General features: G+C 36.0%; 1 protein-coding gene across 7 annotated transcripts in view; it reads right to left on the bottom strand.

The window, feature by feature from the left end:
* The window catches only part of LOC121860627 (sex-lethal homolog), a 122,054-nt gene that overhangs the window by 91,938 nt on the left and 11,212 nt on the right, over window positions 1-18,904 (bottom strand). For all 7 annotated transcript variants that reach the window (XM_042357882.1, XM_042357883.1, XM_042357877.1 and 4 more), the window contains exon 2: window positions 17,674-17,864. In XM_042357882.1, coding sequence (XP_042213816.1) covers window positions 17,674-17,835 — 162 coding nt within the window. In that variant the 5' untranslated portion in view covers window positions 17,836-17,864. The remainder of the gene's footprint in view (window positions 1-17,673; window positions 17,865-18,904) is intronic.

The following is an 18,904-nucleotide window of genomic DNA, read 5'->3' as shown; positions in this document are numbered from 1 at the left end:
GCCTCATCCTTGGGGTGCAAAAATATGGTTAGTGTACTATACCAGTTTTTCACTTACAGTGAGTCTTATCATAATCTTGTCATCAATTACTTTAGAAAATGGTGCATTCAAATGTTACTTGTGTATTGGTCAAAACCAAATGGGTTTTCAAGGGGACACACAGTCCAATTAAGGAACATTTGTTCTTGGACTAACCTTCTCCCAACTGATCCAGAACAGTGACGGTTTGCTGTATATCAGTCTTAAGATTCATCACTTTTTTAGCGGACTGCATCTTCCCATAATACCAAGGGAACCAACCACAATAAAGTCTCCTAAGGTTCCTCCTCCTGACTCCTGCTCACAATAAACAACTGAACAGTTGAGGGCCGACACACCCAATAATGAAACCTAACTTAACCCAACAGTGAAAAAAGGAGAGAACACAGTTTAGACTTTCATAAATCAATTATTTTATGATAATGTTTTTTTAATAAAATAAAATAATGTACAGTACTGTACTCATCAGTACTACTCACAGGAAAATCATCATCTTGGGTTTTATGTCACAAAACCCATTTCTTAATAAACTCACCCAGCTTTAGGTTGATATTAGCATGAGCACCCTTGAAGGAATATGATCAACGACATCAGGGCTAACCTTTACAATAAAACTGGGACTGTTATTAATGCTATAGTAAATGAAAATTCCCTGAAGTCTTAAACATTGTCACTAAAGTTCACAAGTAACTTTAGAGAATTTATGTAATACAAGTACTGTACAGTACATACTACAGTACAGTATGTAGATATATAAAGGGGATACATAAAAGACTTAAATAGAGGTCTGCTTCCTCTCTCCATTTTATAGTTCATAGCCTGGACTACAGCTACAGTATCGTCAGCTATCAGTCAGTCAGCAAATTTCTCGCATTTATAGAAATTTTTGAGAAATGTTCCTCAAATGATTTTCTTTCAAATAAGTCTGACCTATGTATACACCACCCACCTGGGCATTAATGCCCAGGTGGGCCTATCTTTATTGCTGTGCAAATACCCTGGGTTAAGTGACCCTTAACTTGAAACTTAAAAGGCTAACAAGGGGAACTCTTTTAGTCCTTTTTATAAAATAAATTTTGCACTAAGTTATGAAATGCCATTGTGTCAAGTCTGTATCCATTTTAAGAAAACTACTTACGCTAACAATGGAGGAAAATGGGGAAGCAGATTCTGGGGTTAAATTTAAAAGTTTCTCCTCCACTAATTAGCTTAATAATATCTATACGGCCATTTTTCTATATTTAATTATACAGTATAGAGTAAATTTCAAACAACATTATACAAGTCAACCTTGAGTATTAAAATTAAGACATTCAAAGAGAAATCCTTGATGCATTCAAAAACAGGAAAATGTGCTTAAAGGTGTAGCTATAAAATCAAATGGAAAAACAAAACCTTAGTAAGTGTAGTAGCCACTTGTTGAAACTGCCTAGAAAAGTACAACAATGGAGGTAGTGATGTGGGTGCTTTACCTCCCACAAAAGTTTCTTTCCTTTGGTTATATTCACATTACAACACCACATTGCAATACTGTATATTACATTTCCTCGGTCTCAACACTCATCCTTCCAACTGATTGACGATTTAAATTTTTTCATCTAGTCCCTGTTTCCCGTGCACTTTGTTTACTTCCTACTTTCCTACCTGGGTACAGTACATCCAATGAGGCAACTCCACAAGACCACACAACTCAATGCAAGAAGGGGTGACTAACTTCACTTTCATAATAATGGCCCCCACCAGTGTAAAACTGTTCCTCAAATGTTTGGAGACTTTATTATTTTTTTTTAATACATAAATGAAGCAGACTAAAATATATTTAAGAAAATATCAAGTGAGGTCAACCTCCACAAGAAAGCCACGATCTCAAAATGAACAAGATGTGAAATAATAAAAGAATAGTAAGAGCCTTAACATTCATGCAGCTATCTTTGTATACATCAGCCAGAGGCTTTACTTAACACTATCAACAAGTGCAGTCATAACTTGCAGTAGTACAGGAAAACTACGAGGAGAAATTAATGAAGAAACAACACAGCTAAGACAGAGGAGGAAAATAATGGGGATGAGAGAAGGGGGGAGGAGGAAAATAATGGGGATGAGAGAGGGGGAGGAGGAAAACAAAGGGAATGAGGGAGGGGGAGGAGGAAGATAATGGGGATGATGAGAGAGGGGGAGGAGGAAAATAATGGGGATGAGAGAGGAGGAAGAAAATGATGGGGATGAGAGAGGGGGAGGAAGAAAACAATGGGGATGGAGGGAGGAGGAGGAAAATAATGGGGATGAGAGAGGGGGAGGAGGAAAACAAAGGGAATGAGGGAGGGGGAGGAGGAAGATAATGGGGATGATGAGAGAGGGGGAGGAGGAAAATAATGGGGATGAGAGAGGAGGAAGAAAATGATGGGGATGAGAGAGGGGGAGGAAGAAAACAATGGGGATGAGAGAGACAGAAAGGGGATGAAGGAGGGACAGAAGGAAGATAAAGGGGATAAAGGAGGGACAGAAGGAAGATAAAGGGGATAAAGGAGGGACAGAAGGAAGATAAAGGGGATGAAGGAGGGACAGAAGGAAGATAAAGGGGATGAAGGAGGGACAGAAGGAAGATAAAGGGGGTGAGGGAGGGGGAGGAGGAAGAGGGATGTTAACCAAGACTGTCTGCAGGAGGTTGTGACCAAGACAACCCTGAGTATGAACTTATACTCATGAACCCACAGATTTTTTTTTTAAATAATACATCAATTAAAGCTGGAATTATTGTACCATGCAGAGGAAAAACTAAATGCATTCATTTATATCCAAAAACAGACACTGATATATTGTCAGCGTTTTACTTCCCTGTGACATGGGGTTGGTGATATTATCATCTAGTAAGTTGGTGTTTCATAACACCCATAGCCACTGTTAAGACTCCAATGAATATTACATATTTTAGTTATTACAGGGAGGTCATTAATATATTTTATAACATAAGATATTCCAAATAAAGTATTTTTTTTATATTAACAGTTTAAAAAATGAAGCTGTGCATTAAACATATTATACAACAGCAGACATACATTATGCATGATTTTGGTAACAAATAATTTGCAAACCAATATTGCACATCAACACACTGTGACATATCAATAGTTGACTCACACACCCTAAAACAGGACTACTGTGTAAAACTAAGGTCTGAAGTATAAGGCAGAGGGGAAGACACAAGTGACCTCCACCAACTGATTGACTGATTCTAGGAATTACATCACTGGCAATGCAAAGTGATCTGTAAGATTAACAAATCACAGTATCCCTTGTCAGAATCTTTATTACTGATATATATTTGAAGTTGTCACATTCTGGATAACTTAGACCTTTGAAAAGAATCTTGAACTAGATCAGGAGTATTTTTCTAGTAATGAAACATATCCTTGTGAAGTCTGTTTAAAGTATCCTTATCAATATACTGCACAGTAAGATATGCTACAAAAAAAATCAAACTTTGACCATGAACAGTGACAAACTTTTGCATCTGTATTCTGCACATTAAGATTAATAAAAATCTCAGTAATAATAAGTAGGCAACTTTTTTACCTTTCTGTGGCCTTGACATTTAACACTCCAATTTAGTGTCCCCCACTATTTTGCAGCCTTCAGTTGAGACACATCTCAATTTGTTTTCTCATGAAATTTTGTGAAAATGGTTATTACCCAGAAAACAGAACAGTTCTAACACAGAACAACAGAGAATTCTTACATAATTATTTCTAGCAGAACCCCTTTTTGATGTTGGATTGACACCATTTGATGGAAAAATTAAAAGGTCTTGACATAAGGGTAATACTGTACAGTACAAGTAAAGTTGATGAATGTGATACAGTACAAAAGAGTACAGTATAGAAGAAAGCAACATATTCAAAGACTTTACCAGGATGCTGACTTACTTGTGTGATGACACAACTAACACAATGCTTATGTATGTACAGTACGTACATCACCAAAAACGATTACCACGAGTTGAATATTAAAAACAATGTTGCCGACTAAAATCACTTGCAACAAAAGCAATTCCTTTACCAATGTGATAACACAAATCTTGCGGTATTCTCCATACTGTGCTGTACGTATAGGTGAGCTAAAGCCAGAGTAGAAACGGATCACTTAGTGTTAATTTATCCATGAGGAGACTGCAGGAAACACTTGTTCAGAGTAGGTCAGACACAAGGTACAGTATATGGGAAGAATGAAGTATGTACAGTATCTTAAGTTTGTGAATGAGGGATACAAGGTTCAGCCAAAGGTCCCTGCTCACTCAAGTGATTTCTAAAGCAAGCAACTGTTTGGCCTGGTGATTTGTTTTATAGACCCAGGTTCAGTTGGTTACGTGAAAGTTTAGCAAATTACACTAACCCAACTTAACATCATCTCTGCCTACAATGTACAGTAGGCTCTCGCCAATAACGACTTCCACAATAAAGGTAAGTTACAATAGATACCCATTTTCGATAATTACGTCAGGATTCTCTTGAATAACGGAAATTTCGCGGGAAGCGTCCGAGCGCATCAATGATAGCATTTGTTTGCCGCCATGTTGATGACGTAGTTGTCCACTCCGCCTCACTCTCACACACACTCAGTGGAATACAGCGCTGCGCCCACGTGTGAGATTTTCGCCACTATAACCAGTGGTTGTTAGGGTCGGTGATCAATAATGGCTTCCGCATTTTTGCCTGTGGGGGCTAGGGGAGGTGGTGGAGGAAGTGATTTGCCACCTGAATGACTGGGAACTTTTAAAGTGAGGAAATTGAACTGTCCTGAGTCTACAGTGTGAAATATTAAGAGGAACTTAGAGGAGCCCAAGAAGAGTATTGTGCTGGCTAAAAATATTTCGGTAGTGATGGAAATGCAAGGCGAGCTATGAATGATAAAGGCGATAGAAACAGGTTGTTAGTGATAACAGAGCATTTTCTTGTGAAATGGTTAGCTTGTAGAATGAAAGACAGTGCAAGTGTTAGCGGCCCTCAGATACGGAACAATCATCACACCAAGCACCTCAAAAACTAAGTGTAATATTGCTCAAACTATTTTGATGATTGAATAACAATTCTTTTTATTTCAGCGAACAAAAAGTGTCAGGAGGGCTTCAAGGGGAAAAAATGGGTGAAATTCTTGTGGCAGCGGCACCAATAAACCCTTTTTACATGTATTTTAATGTCACACAAATAACGTTTTCGCTAATAACAGTGTTTTTCAGGCACCTATTAAACGTTATTGGTGAGAGCCTACTGTATATGATGTAGCCCCATAAACAAGGCAAGCTCTGCTTGGACAATTCTGCATGTCACTTGTCGATCTGACCCATTATTGTCTATTCTCATAATAAAGCCCATCCCAAAATCAATAATTACTCTAATATGGTTGTTAAAAGTATTAACAGGGAACCTAGAGCCACAGTACTGTACAGAGGCTCAGGCAACATATTCACATATCATAAATCTACATTTAAAGTTATTTTTCTGGGTTTTTTTTTACATTCTCTTCAGCTACAAGTACATTCATATGAACATGCATACCAAAACACGATCTTGTAAGCAGTATGAAAACTGGAGGGGATATAATATGCAACAGTACTGCAACACCCTTACATAAAACTGAACATGGAGGTTAACAATAATTTTCTGAAACCCCTACTAAGCTGTTAGGCTCAAACAGTGTGACAGTCAGTCAATCTGCTAAATTGAGCTCAATAAGTTATCAGCCGTGTGGTCTAGGAGCCAAAAGTTTTAGCCAGAAGCACTAGTTGCTAGCCCCTCTAGTCCCAATAACAGTCAGTTATATTCACAACAAACATCAATGCATCAATTAACTTCACTGGATAAAAAACAAATTCTGTAGCTATCAATTGTGAAAAAGACAAATTTCCAACATATTGGAAAACAGTATATCAAAGTATAACATTGATCCTAAACAAAGTACCGGATAGAATCTTCCTAGACTACAGAAATAGCATGGGTAAAAAGTTACCAGCCCCAAACTACTGGACTAACATCACTTCTACACCTTGTTGTGAGCATAACTTGGTGAGGGTCTGAGTATACTGTACTTGTTATTCTGAGTCACAGGATCATACACTAATTCTAAGACATCTACAGTACTTTCTTGACATTTTTTACTAATTTTCATAATTCTTTTCCACCTTTAATACACTGCATATGGTTAATTATGCTAAATAACACAATAAAATATATGCATAACTCATTTCAACAGTATATTTCTGCAGTTGTTGCAAATATGTGCTTTCCCACAAATTTAAGTTCTTCAAACACTGACATGTAAGTATAAATAGATATTCCTACCTTTGATTTTTATAATGAGATCCTTTAGTACATTATAAGCATACATTCTTATTTCCCATGTCAGTTCTGACCAATGTTACTAATGTCAGAAAATAATAGCACTTGCATTAGGCGTCACACTTTTTTTTATATACTGTAATGATGAACTACTGTAAAAACTGCCTTGTACAGTACAGTATTTTTAAATTTGCTTTATACGACAGGTACTGGCTGAACTTATGATAATGACTCTTCTAGCCAATTATATACACATGAATATCTTCCGAGAAAGATTGGAGAGAGGAAGGAGAAAGAAGACACACAGACACTTGTTGTAAAGCTATAAGAATAAGTACCATGACATTTGAGTCACAGTAGAAACATGTACATAAAACTTTGAAGGGAGGCTTAACATGAAATAACAGGGTAATGGATGCAAATACAAGCGGAGATGAATTTCTTTAACCCCATATATACAATGACTTAGCCTCTTAAGTATGATAACCACACCCCCCCAAGAATGATTTAAAAAAACCTTAAGTATAATGACTTCCTTCAGCAGGATGACATTGTACTTATGAGGTTGTCACCATACTCAGGAGGTGAAGGACTATCATAGGACGTAAGTACAGTAATGGTGTTTGGGGTACAGTACTCGGCAAAGAGATAAAATATAATGGAGGAGGAGTGAAATTTCTGGGACATGTGGAATAAGTACCATATATACTCGTGTGTGTAGTTCGAGTTTTTAAGACCAAATTTTTAGGCAAAAAATTGGGGGTCGACCTCTACATGGGTAATAGTTTTGTTAGGTTGAACCCGTGCATGATGGGAAGGGCGAGGAGCAACTTTTAGCTTCAGACATGAAAAATATTTACCATTTACTGCCAGTAAACAATGGAAACGTAAAATATGTACCAATTAGTAATGAAAAGTTGTGCAGTTCCTTCAGCAGATGAAGCTCACCAACTTACAATAGGCTAAATTACCTTCCAACGTGCTTTCAGTAGTCTATGTTGAAGTTCTTAGCACAGGCTAACTTATCATATCACATACGGTATCACAATACTCATTGATCTACAAAAAATACCGGTAATAAAAACCTTTTCGATATTTCACACTTAATACCCGGTACTCCACTTCAACCTCCTATTGTTTACAACGATGCACGACGCACCACCAGCTGTTCAGTATCAGCGAGACGGTACACGTGTTTTTTGAACCGTTTTCAGTTCAGAAAATGTTACATCACACGTATATTTTACCTTAACTGTGCCTGAATGAATATATTCTCGGAAATAAATATTAGTTTTGCTGAAACGTGATGTATTTCAATGTAAAATAGGATAAAATACATGACGAAAACAAAAGACTTTACCTAACCTCCCGATGTTCAAGAGATGTTACTCGTTTTTAATAGTTTTTGGTTAAAATACTGTTATATTACAATGATATTCTATTCATACTGTGATTGATATAATACATTCACGGAAATGTAATATTTTTTTCTGAAATGACGTACGTATTACAGTGGAAAGTGGGATAAAATCATGACGAAAACAATCGACTTTCGCTTTCTTTCGTTGTTCAATAGATGTTACCGTAATCGCTTTTTGAATGGTTTTCAGTTAAAAAAAACTGTTGTACAGTGATCCCTCGGTTAACTAGCGCCTCGATTAACGAATTACCTTCCATAAGATTCTTAACTTCGGTTAACGAGCAGTCCCTCGATTAGCGAATTCCTTACGAGCGCCCCTCAAAATGTTTTCGTTTGCACACTAGCTGTCATATTAGTCCGCCAATACAGTAATCGGTTCTAGGGCTTAAATTCCTTACTATTTTAGTAAATATCAAGAAGTTTGTACTATTCAACAAATTTTTGTCATTTTAACAATTATTTAACATAATTTAAGTACTGTACAGGGAAACTAGTTTTTAGCGTGCCAAACAGCCTGTCAACACACCATACAGGCGTCAGTCTCTGTCTTCTCAGTGGAGGTGACATCTTGTAGTGCAGTGTTGATTTAAAGAAAATAATCTTGAATTACACCAAGTGAACTAAAATTTTATGGGTGAAACGACACCATGGGGTGACTTCTCTTCCACCCCAATGCCTTCTCTTCTCCCTTCTCCTCCACCCCCATTCTAATTCCCATCATCATCAACCAGGAGCCTTCTACATACACACCTCAAAGTAAGTGTACTTTACCACCTTTTTTGTTGACTTTAGGCAATTTTCGGTGAGCTGGAACCAATTACCCAAAAACCCATTGAAACAATGGTTTCGGTTAACGAGCAACCTTCTGGAACGAATTGTGCTCGTTAACCGAGGGACCACTGTATTACAATAATATTCCCTTCAAATTCACTTGAATAAATACTTGAATGGAAATATACAATATTTTTGCTGAAACTACCCACGTTTCAGTGTAAAGTGTCGTAATAATGGATAACAATTTGCCTTCAGCGCTTGGTGTTTCAGGCACAGCGACCCTCAGTTTATAGGACGTAGAGAGTTTTTAGTGAAGATTTTGCTGTTCCATTACCCTCAAAAACTTGGGTCGACCTATAAACAAGGCATATCATAAATTAATGATTTCTTGGTCAAAAAATCAGGGTCGGCCTATAAACAAGGTAGAATTATAGACGAGTATATACGGTATACACAAAAAAATTATGTGAAATAAACTGGGAATGGGTAAGAATAGAGATGAAACAGAGACAGTAGAAAAATGTGTTACAGAATAAGGAATGACTATGAAGAAGTAGTCTATCCGGAACTGTGTAAAGATCAACCCTGGGTACATGAAAAGGAAAGTGCAGTTGTACAGTCACCCAAAACAGAAACAAAACATTTACTTAAGGCAACACAATAAATAGACCCTCAAGTACCATACTAAAAAAGACTTGGTCAATCCATGTGACTTTTACAAAGATCTTTTTACTTCAAATTTAGTAAATAGCCCCATCAGTTGGAAAGACATTCACATATTTACTCTCTTTACAAATAGATCTTTCTTAATTGTATATAAATCACAAATCTCAAACTTTTTTGAACAATAAAGGTACTTAGGATTTTCTGTTAATATGCAAATACAGTATAACAACCATTCTGCCATACTTGATTACACAAACCTCAAATTTTAAGAGTATCCAATTATGTGTATCAAATTTAATTAAATCAGAGAGCCATTCCAAAGATATCACAAAAACAAATGAAGCAATGCCAACCTTTGAGGTAGGATACTGTGCATCATGACTTAGGCTAAAACCAACCATAAAGCCATGTTGGACACAGACTTATTTGCGAAGATGATTTATATAATACAGATGCAGTGTCAATAGAAAACAAATATTCTATTTACAGAATGAGAAAATCTTGTGATCTCCCCAAAATATTATTTCAACATGAATTTTTAGCAAATTTTACCATGAATTACAATTCAATAGAGAGTCTACAGTAAAAAATTACTCATACTCTGTAGTTAAGATGTACAGTTGCCCATAGGTACAGTACAGTGCTCCACCCCTCCTCGGTGACATTTCCCAACATGTGGCCAACAATATATTTTTTTTCGCTGATACAGTACAGTATACAGTACAGTACTGTATACTGTACAAGTACGTATTTGTACTCGGGATTTGTGCCAAGCGATATGTTAGATATACCCGTATCTGTAAATATAGTTCCACTATGATCCTGACGTCACATGTTCAGAAAGGCCACCGAGGGGTGGAGCACCATGCCTGAGGCTAACTGTACATATAAGGTGTACAATAAACAAGTATAGTATATATCTATTACTCTTGACTTACAATAAAAAATTTTGAAAAATAAAATATTTGCTAAATATTCCACAGCAAACATGTGGTGAATAATACAAATAAGTGAAAAAACTTCTCCCAACACTGCTACGAAGTCTGAAATGCACATTCTTTTGACTGTTGAATAGTGTTTATAACATACACAATTTAAAATACGTAAATATTAATATGTTCAGATTTATCTTATATTCTTGAAAACCACATTTCCATGCCTTAAATACTTAGCACAAATAATTCTGGATCTGAACACAGAAAAATGTTAGCTATACTCTTCTCTACTTTTGCTTAATAATCAAGGTCATTTTGAGCTTCAGTTATGATATTCTTTAAACCTATTTTAACCAATGGGGGAGCGATCCTATTATCCCATTTCATAATCATACCTAGATCAGGCAACCCATGCATAGTCAACAGGTCCAGAGCTGACGGCCCAAGTTCCCAGTACCGAGTCATGTGACTTGAACTAACATAAAAATTGTTTTAGGCTTTCCCATATGGGTGCAGCACTCATCACTTGAGGAAGAAATCAAGTCTTAGTGAAGCAACAACACCAAAGTCAAGCTCAGCAACAAAGTGCCGTTCCACCATCACTCCCTCAGTAGATCAAATACAGTCAGTCCTCAACTTACGAAGGGGTTAGGGATCGACGACCAGGTCGTAAGTCAAAAATGCGAATACAGTACATAGAAAATCTAAAATGGTGTCTCCTTTTCTTCTCAGCACCACGAAAACTCTCACCTTTACGCTTGCCAGCCATTTTAAAGGGAATTGCAAACAAAAATTCTGTCAGTACACAGTGCGATCACTAACGTCGGGACTCGAAAATACGTAATTTGAAAAATATTTTATAAGACTGCTATGTCCGGCTGGTACTAAGTCGAGGAGTACCTGTATAACAGGAGGGAGGGAACCCAAAATATCTTATCCAGACTTAGTAATAAGATGGGATTTCAAGTTCATTCCCCATTTATAAATAATGCCTAGCTCTGCTGATGCATATGTCAGTGCTACTACTGTATATACTCGAGTACTATTCGAGATTTTGATAAACTTTTTATTAAAAAAGTAGGGGGTTCAACTATACTGTACTGTATATGCATAATGTTTTTGGGGGGTTAAAATTCATGTTGCTGCATAAAGAGAGGAACCTCATTTACTTTAAATCAAATAACTGATACAAATGAAGATTTACAGATAACTTTTCCATTTACGTACATCTGTTAACACAGCTAGCGGCATTGATTCCAAGTTAGACTCGTCATTGTAGACACATCCCCCTAGTCCTCTCCCTAGCAGGCAGAGCTGTGAGGTGCTATGGTTATTTTTCAACTCAAAATTCTGGTAGATAAAGATATTGTAACTTTCTTCATTCTTTTACTCAGTTATATGCACACACAATCCTACATATATATTGTGCCAAAAAAATAAATAATAATAATCATCATAAGGTCAAACACATAAAGGAAATATACATTTCATTGTGCACGAGTTAGTAGGCTAAGCAGTGTGTGTGTGTGTGTAGGGGAGGTTGCTAGGGAGTTGACAGAGGTAACATCCCAGCTGGACTGGATTGCTATGGCGAGTGTTGAGGCCAAGCAACCGGTGTCTGTGGAAATGGCGGTTGCGTTAAACTTTCATTAAGTTTCCTTAGTGGTTTTAGGTCCATTTTTCATCAAGACTGTACAGTATACAAATGTTGCTTGAAGTACCACAATTGTTAAATAACATAAGAAGGGTAGGTGGTATGGTTTATGAATGCTGGGAAAGGAGGTTCTGGAGTTGTGAGTTTACTTCAGCCTTTTGATTTACCATGTGATAATATTCAGTCCTGTACTTCTATTTTTGCTTGTTTTTCATATTTTATATTATTTTTGGACAGTATGTGCAATAGTAACAAAAGACTCGTCACTATAACCCCCCCCCCTTCCTACCACTCCATGCCAAGCTGTCAGCTATGTTATGGATACAGTATTTTTAAACTTGTATTTTCAGGTATACATATTCTTTTTTTTAACTGTTACATGTACTGTATACACAATCTTACATACAAAATGTGTAAAAAAAATTATTACCATAAGGTCAAAACATAAAAGGGAATAACTTTCTTCATGTGTTAAGAGTTAACGATGAGCAGGGGAGTCAGGGATCTCAGCTGTTCTGCGCTGTCTCCCTTGAGTTGTGAAACGATTGACAAATTTCGACGCTGGGCAGCCAAATGGCATTACAGGGTACAGTATTTTTTGTTTTATTTATTGGTATTATTTTTATTTATTCCTTGCATTTATTGGTACATATTAATTTATCTTATTCCTCACAGGATTGGTAACTGGCAGGAATTCAGTTTCAGGGTCGGTAGCATTGATCACAGCATCAGGGTTGTGGTGGTGGTCACAGTCGAGACACGTTGGTGTGAACCTGGTGTCTTGCTACAAATTGTGTCTCGGATTATACCTTGTATTCTCAAAACTATTGTCAAATCATACAATAGATACACCACAGCATATGAAAAACTCAGGCTTAAAAAAAAAATATATATATAAAAATCAGGGGTCAAGCTACAGTACAGTACATACGAGATCAGTTTATACTGGAGTGTACATATACTGTACAGTGAGTTCTGCTATAACGTGTGTTTTGATAATGCGAATTTGCTCCAACACGATTTATGAATTAGGAACAATATTTGTATAACGCGAACGCTTATTTGCTATAACGCGATTTTTGCTTACTATTTCTCCAATTTTGTGGTATTAATTGTGAATATGGTAAAGAAGAATATCTCCAAGAAGCATTCTGGTGATAGAATTCACATTTTTTCAAGGGAAAAGTGTTACATTTACTGTATGATTTCATTATTAGATATGAATGTAACATTTATTTAGACTGTGCTATCCTTTGTGTTAGGCTAACTACTAAATTTTTTCGATTTCGAGTAATCTGCACCTAACCCTATTTTCTCCATAAGCCCTGTTATTTCTATTACGCGATTTTCTATAACACGATATTTTACAAGAACACAATTATCGCGTTATAGCAGAACTACCTGTAGTCTCGATTTACGCGGATTTCCTTTACGCGTTTGGTCATTTATGCAGCACCTGGCCAGACCGGCAATTATTAGTTACGCGGTACATTCCATCATTTACGTAGGAAGCGGCACGGGCAGGGTGCGCACAGGGTCGCCCAGTCAACAAAACATTACCGAGTTCTTCACCCGCCACGGTCAGCCCAAGTCAGTGAAAGTGAGGATATGGACTTTGAGGGGTTTGACAAAGAGGCCCTGCATGCCTCTGTGGTGGAGTGATAAAGGTGAGGGCCAATAATCTGCCCTCTGCCTCGGAACCAACCCCCCATCCCTGTGTGCCCAGCCATCTCTTCTACTAACGTAAGTGTTAAAAAACCTAATATTATTGATATTTCTCTTAAATATGAATTATGTGTGCATACCATCATAAAATTAAGATGTTATTTTTACTACAACGTACGTATTGTGTTGGAAAAAGGGTAGTCTGGGGGTCAGCCCAGTCTCTATTTCAATTAATCCCATATGTTCTGTTATTTCATTTAGGCGCTTCTCGTTTTACGCGGACCTCCACGGGTTTAATTGACCGCGTAAACCGTATGTATATATATATATACATATATATATATATATATATATATATATATATATATATATATATATATATATATATATATATATATATATATATATATATATATATATATATATATATATATATATATATATATATATATATATATATATATATATATATATATATATATATATATATATATATATATATATATATATATATATATATATATATATATATATATATATATATATATATATATATATATATATATATATATATATATATATATATATATATATATATATATATATATATATATATATATCCTGCAAACAGAACTAGATTACTAACCAACCAATTAAATCTATAACCAAAGAGCCATGGAGACCAAAAGTGTGTCGTGGTCTTCTCTAAAAAGCCAAATACTGTATTATGGAATATCATAAAAAAAAATTCTGATTATTTCTAATCATATCTTTAGGTCCTGGGAACCTGGGTTTCTAAAAGCATGCATCTGCTGACAATATAGCACATGAATTACCTGATCCAATCACAATTTTATAGAAGTAGTGTACATAACATTTCCTGACACACCAAAACATATGCTTTAATAGGACTATTGATGCTATGCATCGTCAAGGCTATTCAAATTTTAACACAGTAAAATCCCCAAAATTAAACTTGTGACTCACTGTTAAGACATTAGTAAAATGGGGGTAATTAAAAAATTAGAATTAAAAAAAAAAGCAGTTGCACTAAGAATTTCACTCATTTAATACATGTTCAGCACACTGCTGCTGACACTTATCAGCAAACTTGTGTTGTTTGTAAACAAAGGTCAAATGGTTGGTGTGTGGTTGCATTAGGTGATTGGTACAAGCCTATAAGTATTTGGGAAATAATTACAAGATCATCCAAAACAAATGCAGCATCACCAGTATAGTGCCAGGCTGTGCAACTACAGTACACTTTTGTATCCCAAAGATTTATCCACAAACCTGTCACCAATTCACCACATGGCAAGTGAAGAATGTATTGGACAACCCTAGCCTATAACTTCTTTAAGTACATGATGATAACTATTAGCAGGAAAACTAATACAGATGTCTAAACATGGGTAAAGCAGCAAAAAGCTGATGCAAGAATACTGAATTAGTCCAACAACTTAACAGTACAGTAGTTGATTCCTCAGATAAAGATAAAGAGGAAGATGCCTCTGCACCTTCAATCTACTAACGATGTTTACCTTCAACCAACAATGCTAGGCCAACACAAACATTTCCTTCAGCTCTGGTAAATACAGTGTACTAAAACAATGTTTAATCTTGTTAGGTTAGGTTTTTAGGTCAAAATTATTTTGGCTGGAGTGCATCTAAGTTTATACCATGGTGTTTTGGATCAAATTTTATTTAGGCTGGAACACATCTCAGCCTTTTAAAATAGGATCATATGAAAACATGGAAACAAGACAAGAATTCACCTATTGAGCGCTCTATTTCAAGAACGCATTTCACTCTTTTAAGAGGATCCTTCCAGTATTACATTGCCACTTATAAAAAAAAAATCCAGTCGAGTCCAATGAAATACACTTGGTCCTAAGGAACAGGCAATCTTAAGTTTACGAACTTTGTGTGTTCCTGAGCATTATATGTACTTGTAAACCAGATCAATAATTCTCATTGAAACATTAATATAAATAATTATTAATCCCAGATGCAAGAGAAAACTGCATTTTTTTTTCCAAAAATAAAAACTTTAACAAATACAGTTATTAAAACTGGTGCTGGCTTGACACTTATTGCCCTTTGTTAACCCTTAAAGCCTGGGTGATGTTCCTCTACGTCCTTCATTTTCGCTGCATAGTTTGAACGTCCAGGTGAGACATAGTTCTTTGTATAGAATTTTTATTTCCTTGGCAACTCAACTTGCGTGTAATCTTTATCTCAAGTCTCGTGGTTTAGTTACCCACCAGTTATCATCGTGCATGTATCACCTTCGACGTCTCATGATCCACCTCATTCCTCCTAACCCGAAAGAAGGCGTTTGCTCGACAGTAGTGCTACAGTATTCATTAAGAGTTGCTAGATTTGAGTGGCACTGATATACTATATGGCGATGAAGACAGTGATGAGGAGGAAACAGACCCAGATGAAGTAGAGTTTAAGGCAGCCAGTGGTGAGGACAATGATACAAACAATGGCACCGTGCCGTGGTGGCTGTGGACACAGGGGGCCACATGCACGCCAAGCCACAACAGCATGTTTCCAGTGACTACTAATTTTATGCCTGAAATACCATTTTTTTTACCTGGATTTTTTTCATTTGGGGGGGCAAAATATGCCCACGTGGGGGTCCAGCGGGCTTTACAGCATTTGGGACATAAGGATTGATAGTTAATGCAATAAATAAAATTGTTTTCACCAAATGATTAATTAGTGTAAAACCACAACAATGCAGAAAACATGCATGGTGCCACTCAAACAAAGCAGATGCATTTTGGGAGGATGCGCAGTACAACCACACAGTGTTTGTTTTCCTACATTCTAGTCTCCAAACTCCTCCATTGCTCCATTTGCATGAGAGGAACTTCAGTTTGAAAGACCGATACATGGTCTTAAATTACTGTACCGTACTACTGTACAGGTATAATGTTCGTGTGAGCAGATGTTCGGAAATTAAGGATTGCCTGTAGTCTGAATTGTACTTCTATTTCAATATTTCTAATCTAGTGAATTTAAAAAACACCAAATATTTTAATACTCCACCCAAACATAATACACTTGGTCCCAAGATACTCAGAATTTTCAGCATTTAACTGTATGTTCCAATTCATTGTACCCAATTTAGTGCATTTAAAAAACTAGGATACAAGTCTCATAACCTAACCCAACCGACAGCATTCCTTAAATATCTACCTCTGTTTAATACTGTATGTATATATACTGTTTTTTAATTCTATTTTTTGTGTAGAACAGATCAAGGTAGGTACAAAAATGTCAGTAGATATGGCAAAATAATAAGGAAGAATACGTACTGCAAGACAAGTGAAGAAAGTGACAGAAAAGGTCTAATACAATAAGCACACATGATGATCATCTCGTCTAAAATTACGTTATTTAGATGAGTAACTATGGTAATTTTGACCTTATCTTAACCCTAATATTATTATATAAAATTTGCAAAGAATAACTTTCCTTTAATTAAAGTAACCCTTATGTTTTGAATAATGCATTTCAGAAATAAATTTCTACATATATTTTTGTTACATGCAAATTTATCACTAAAAAACAAGCAGTTACAGTTACCTATTAAAAAAAAAACCCAAGTGTGATCTCAATACTGAACACTGAACAGTATTACATATTAGATGCCGTTGACATTTCTATTCACTGTAGTAAAACTGTAATGACAATCTAATACTGTACTAAAGTTGTTTCCATTATTCAGGTTTCCTCACAGAAGAGTCTTTCAGTATCATCATCTGGGTTAATGATGCTTTCCTTGAGCACATTTTGTTATTTTCTTCATTATTTTTTTTCAACTTTCACATCCAATTCAATTACTCTAGTTAATCCAGTGTCTTGTATCTTCATCTTGGTCCAAGCATGATGCAACCACATATCCCCATTGTTAATAATAAAATTTCCTTCCCACTTTCACTTGACTAGTGCATCATGTTACAGATAACACTGATGATCAGAGATTTTTTTAATTCTGTATCAACACTGGGTATCAGCAGATTTTGCAGCAATAATAATAATAATAATAATAATAATAATAATAATAATAATAATAATAATAATAGAAGTACTAATAATAATTGAATAATAATAGTAATATAATAATAACAAAAAATTACTACTAAAATAAAAAAAGTTGCTGAAAAATTATACCTTTAAGTCCTTCATAATGCGGCAGTTTTTAATGGGTCCTACAACAACAAATATCTTGTAAAACTCTTGGTCCGTGAGTGTCTGTGGTAGGTAATTAATGATGAGATTTGTCCGTGTCTCCCCATCAGGAAGCGCTGAACTGGTGGATGACTCGTAACTCATTGTGCACTTCTTATTTTTCCAAGCCTAACCTGTGAGAGAAAAGTGAACTTATAAGCCAATGCATTAATCAAAATGAATATAAAATTTTAACATGAAGCTTCACTTCCTCTTCCACATTAATCAGTGTAATATAAAATTAAAGTACCTGTACAGGGTATACAATATTTGTACAGTACAGTATGCTCCTGTAAGTCTAAGATGTGTTGTATGGAGAAAACACTTTAAATAACATTAACCGTCTCGTGGTCTTTCAGTGCAGATTGAGTCGCTAATCGCTTCCGTACTGGCCTGACCCCTCCCAGTTCCTTCCACTATCCTTGTGGGCTGGCAGATGCATCCTAAGGGTGCAATTTGGGTCTGGATCGCTGTACCCAATGTTTACTAAAATGGAAATAACTGCTCATGTTACCGACACAACCTGCATGGAAAAACTGTGAGGGGGTGAGACTTTTGGCCATGGCCAGGAGTGCCAGAGGGTTAACATTATATTCTTCACTCTTGAAGCCAGTACTGTAAAGTATATTAAAATCTACATGTTTGTATACAGTACATCACTACAGGTATTTAGAAAACCAAACTACAAGAATGTATTAAAACTGATAAAATTTCAAATAATCTCAACTCGACTAATACTGTACAATACTTCAATATCCTGTCAATGGGTGTTTCCACACGTGGTGAATTAAAGTACTGTCCAGTACTGGCAGGTATTGTATACAGGGGGTCCCCAGGTTACGAACGAGTTCTGTTTCTGAGGTCGTCCTTAAGTCGGAAATGTACGTAAGTCGGAACATATCATAGCCCAAATCCTTTTATACATCTTGAATCACTTAATGTAAGAGAAGAGAAGAAATTGAATGACAAAATACAGTAACGAAAAGTAAAAACTAAAGCTTAACACCAACATTGAAACCTCAGGCTGGCTTGCATGTAGAGAGATGAGCATTTGTAGGAGTGACAGAGACTTTATTGGGATGGTTCAACTGAAATTTTCTTCTTTTTGTCATAAATCTCTCTGTAGCATCATAGATATTCAGTAATACTTCTATGAATCTTGGTGAATCTTGCT

The sequence above is a fragment of the Homarus americanus genome, unplaced genomic scaffold (genome assembly GCF_018991925.1).
Source record: "Homarus americanus isolate GMGI-L3 unplaced genomic scaffold, GMGI_Hamer_2.0 scaffold11150, whole genome shotgun sequence".
NCBI classification, from domain to species: Eukaryota; Metazoa; Arthropoda; class Malacostraca; order Decapoda; family Nephropidae; genus Homarus; species Homarus americanus.
Note: the sequence above shows the minus strand (reverse complement) of the source record. Positions and strands in the feature narration are given on the sequence as shown.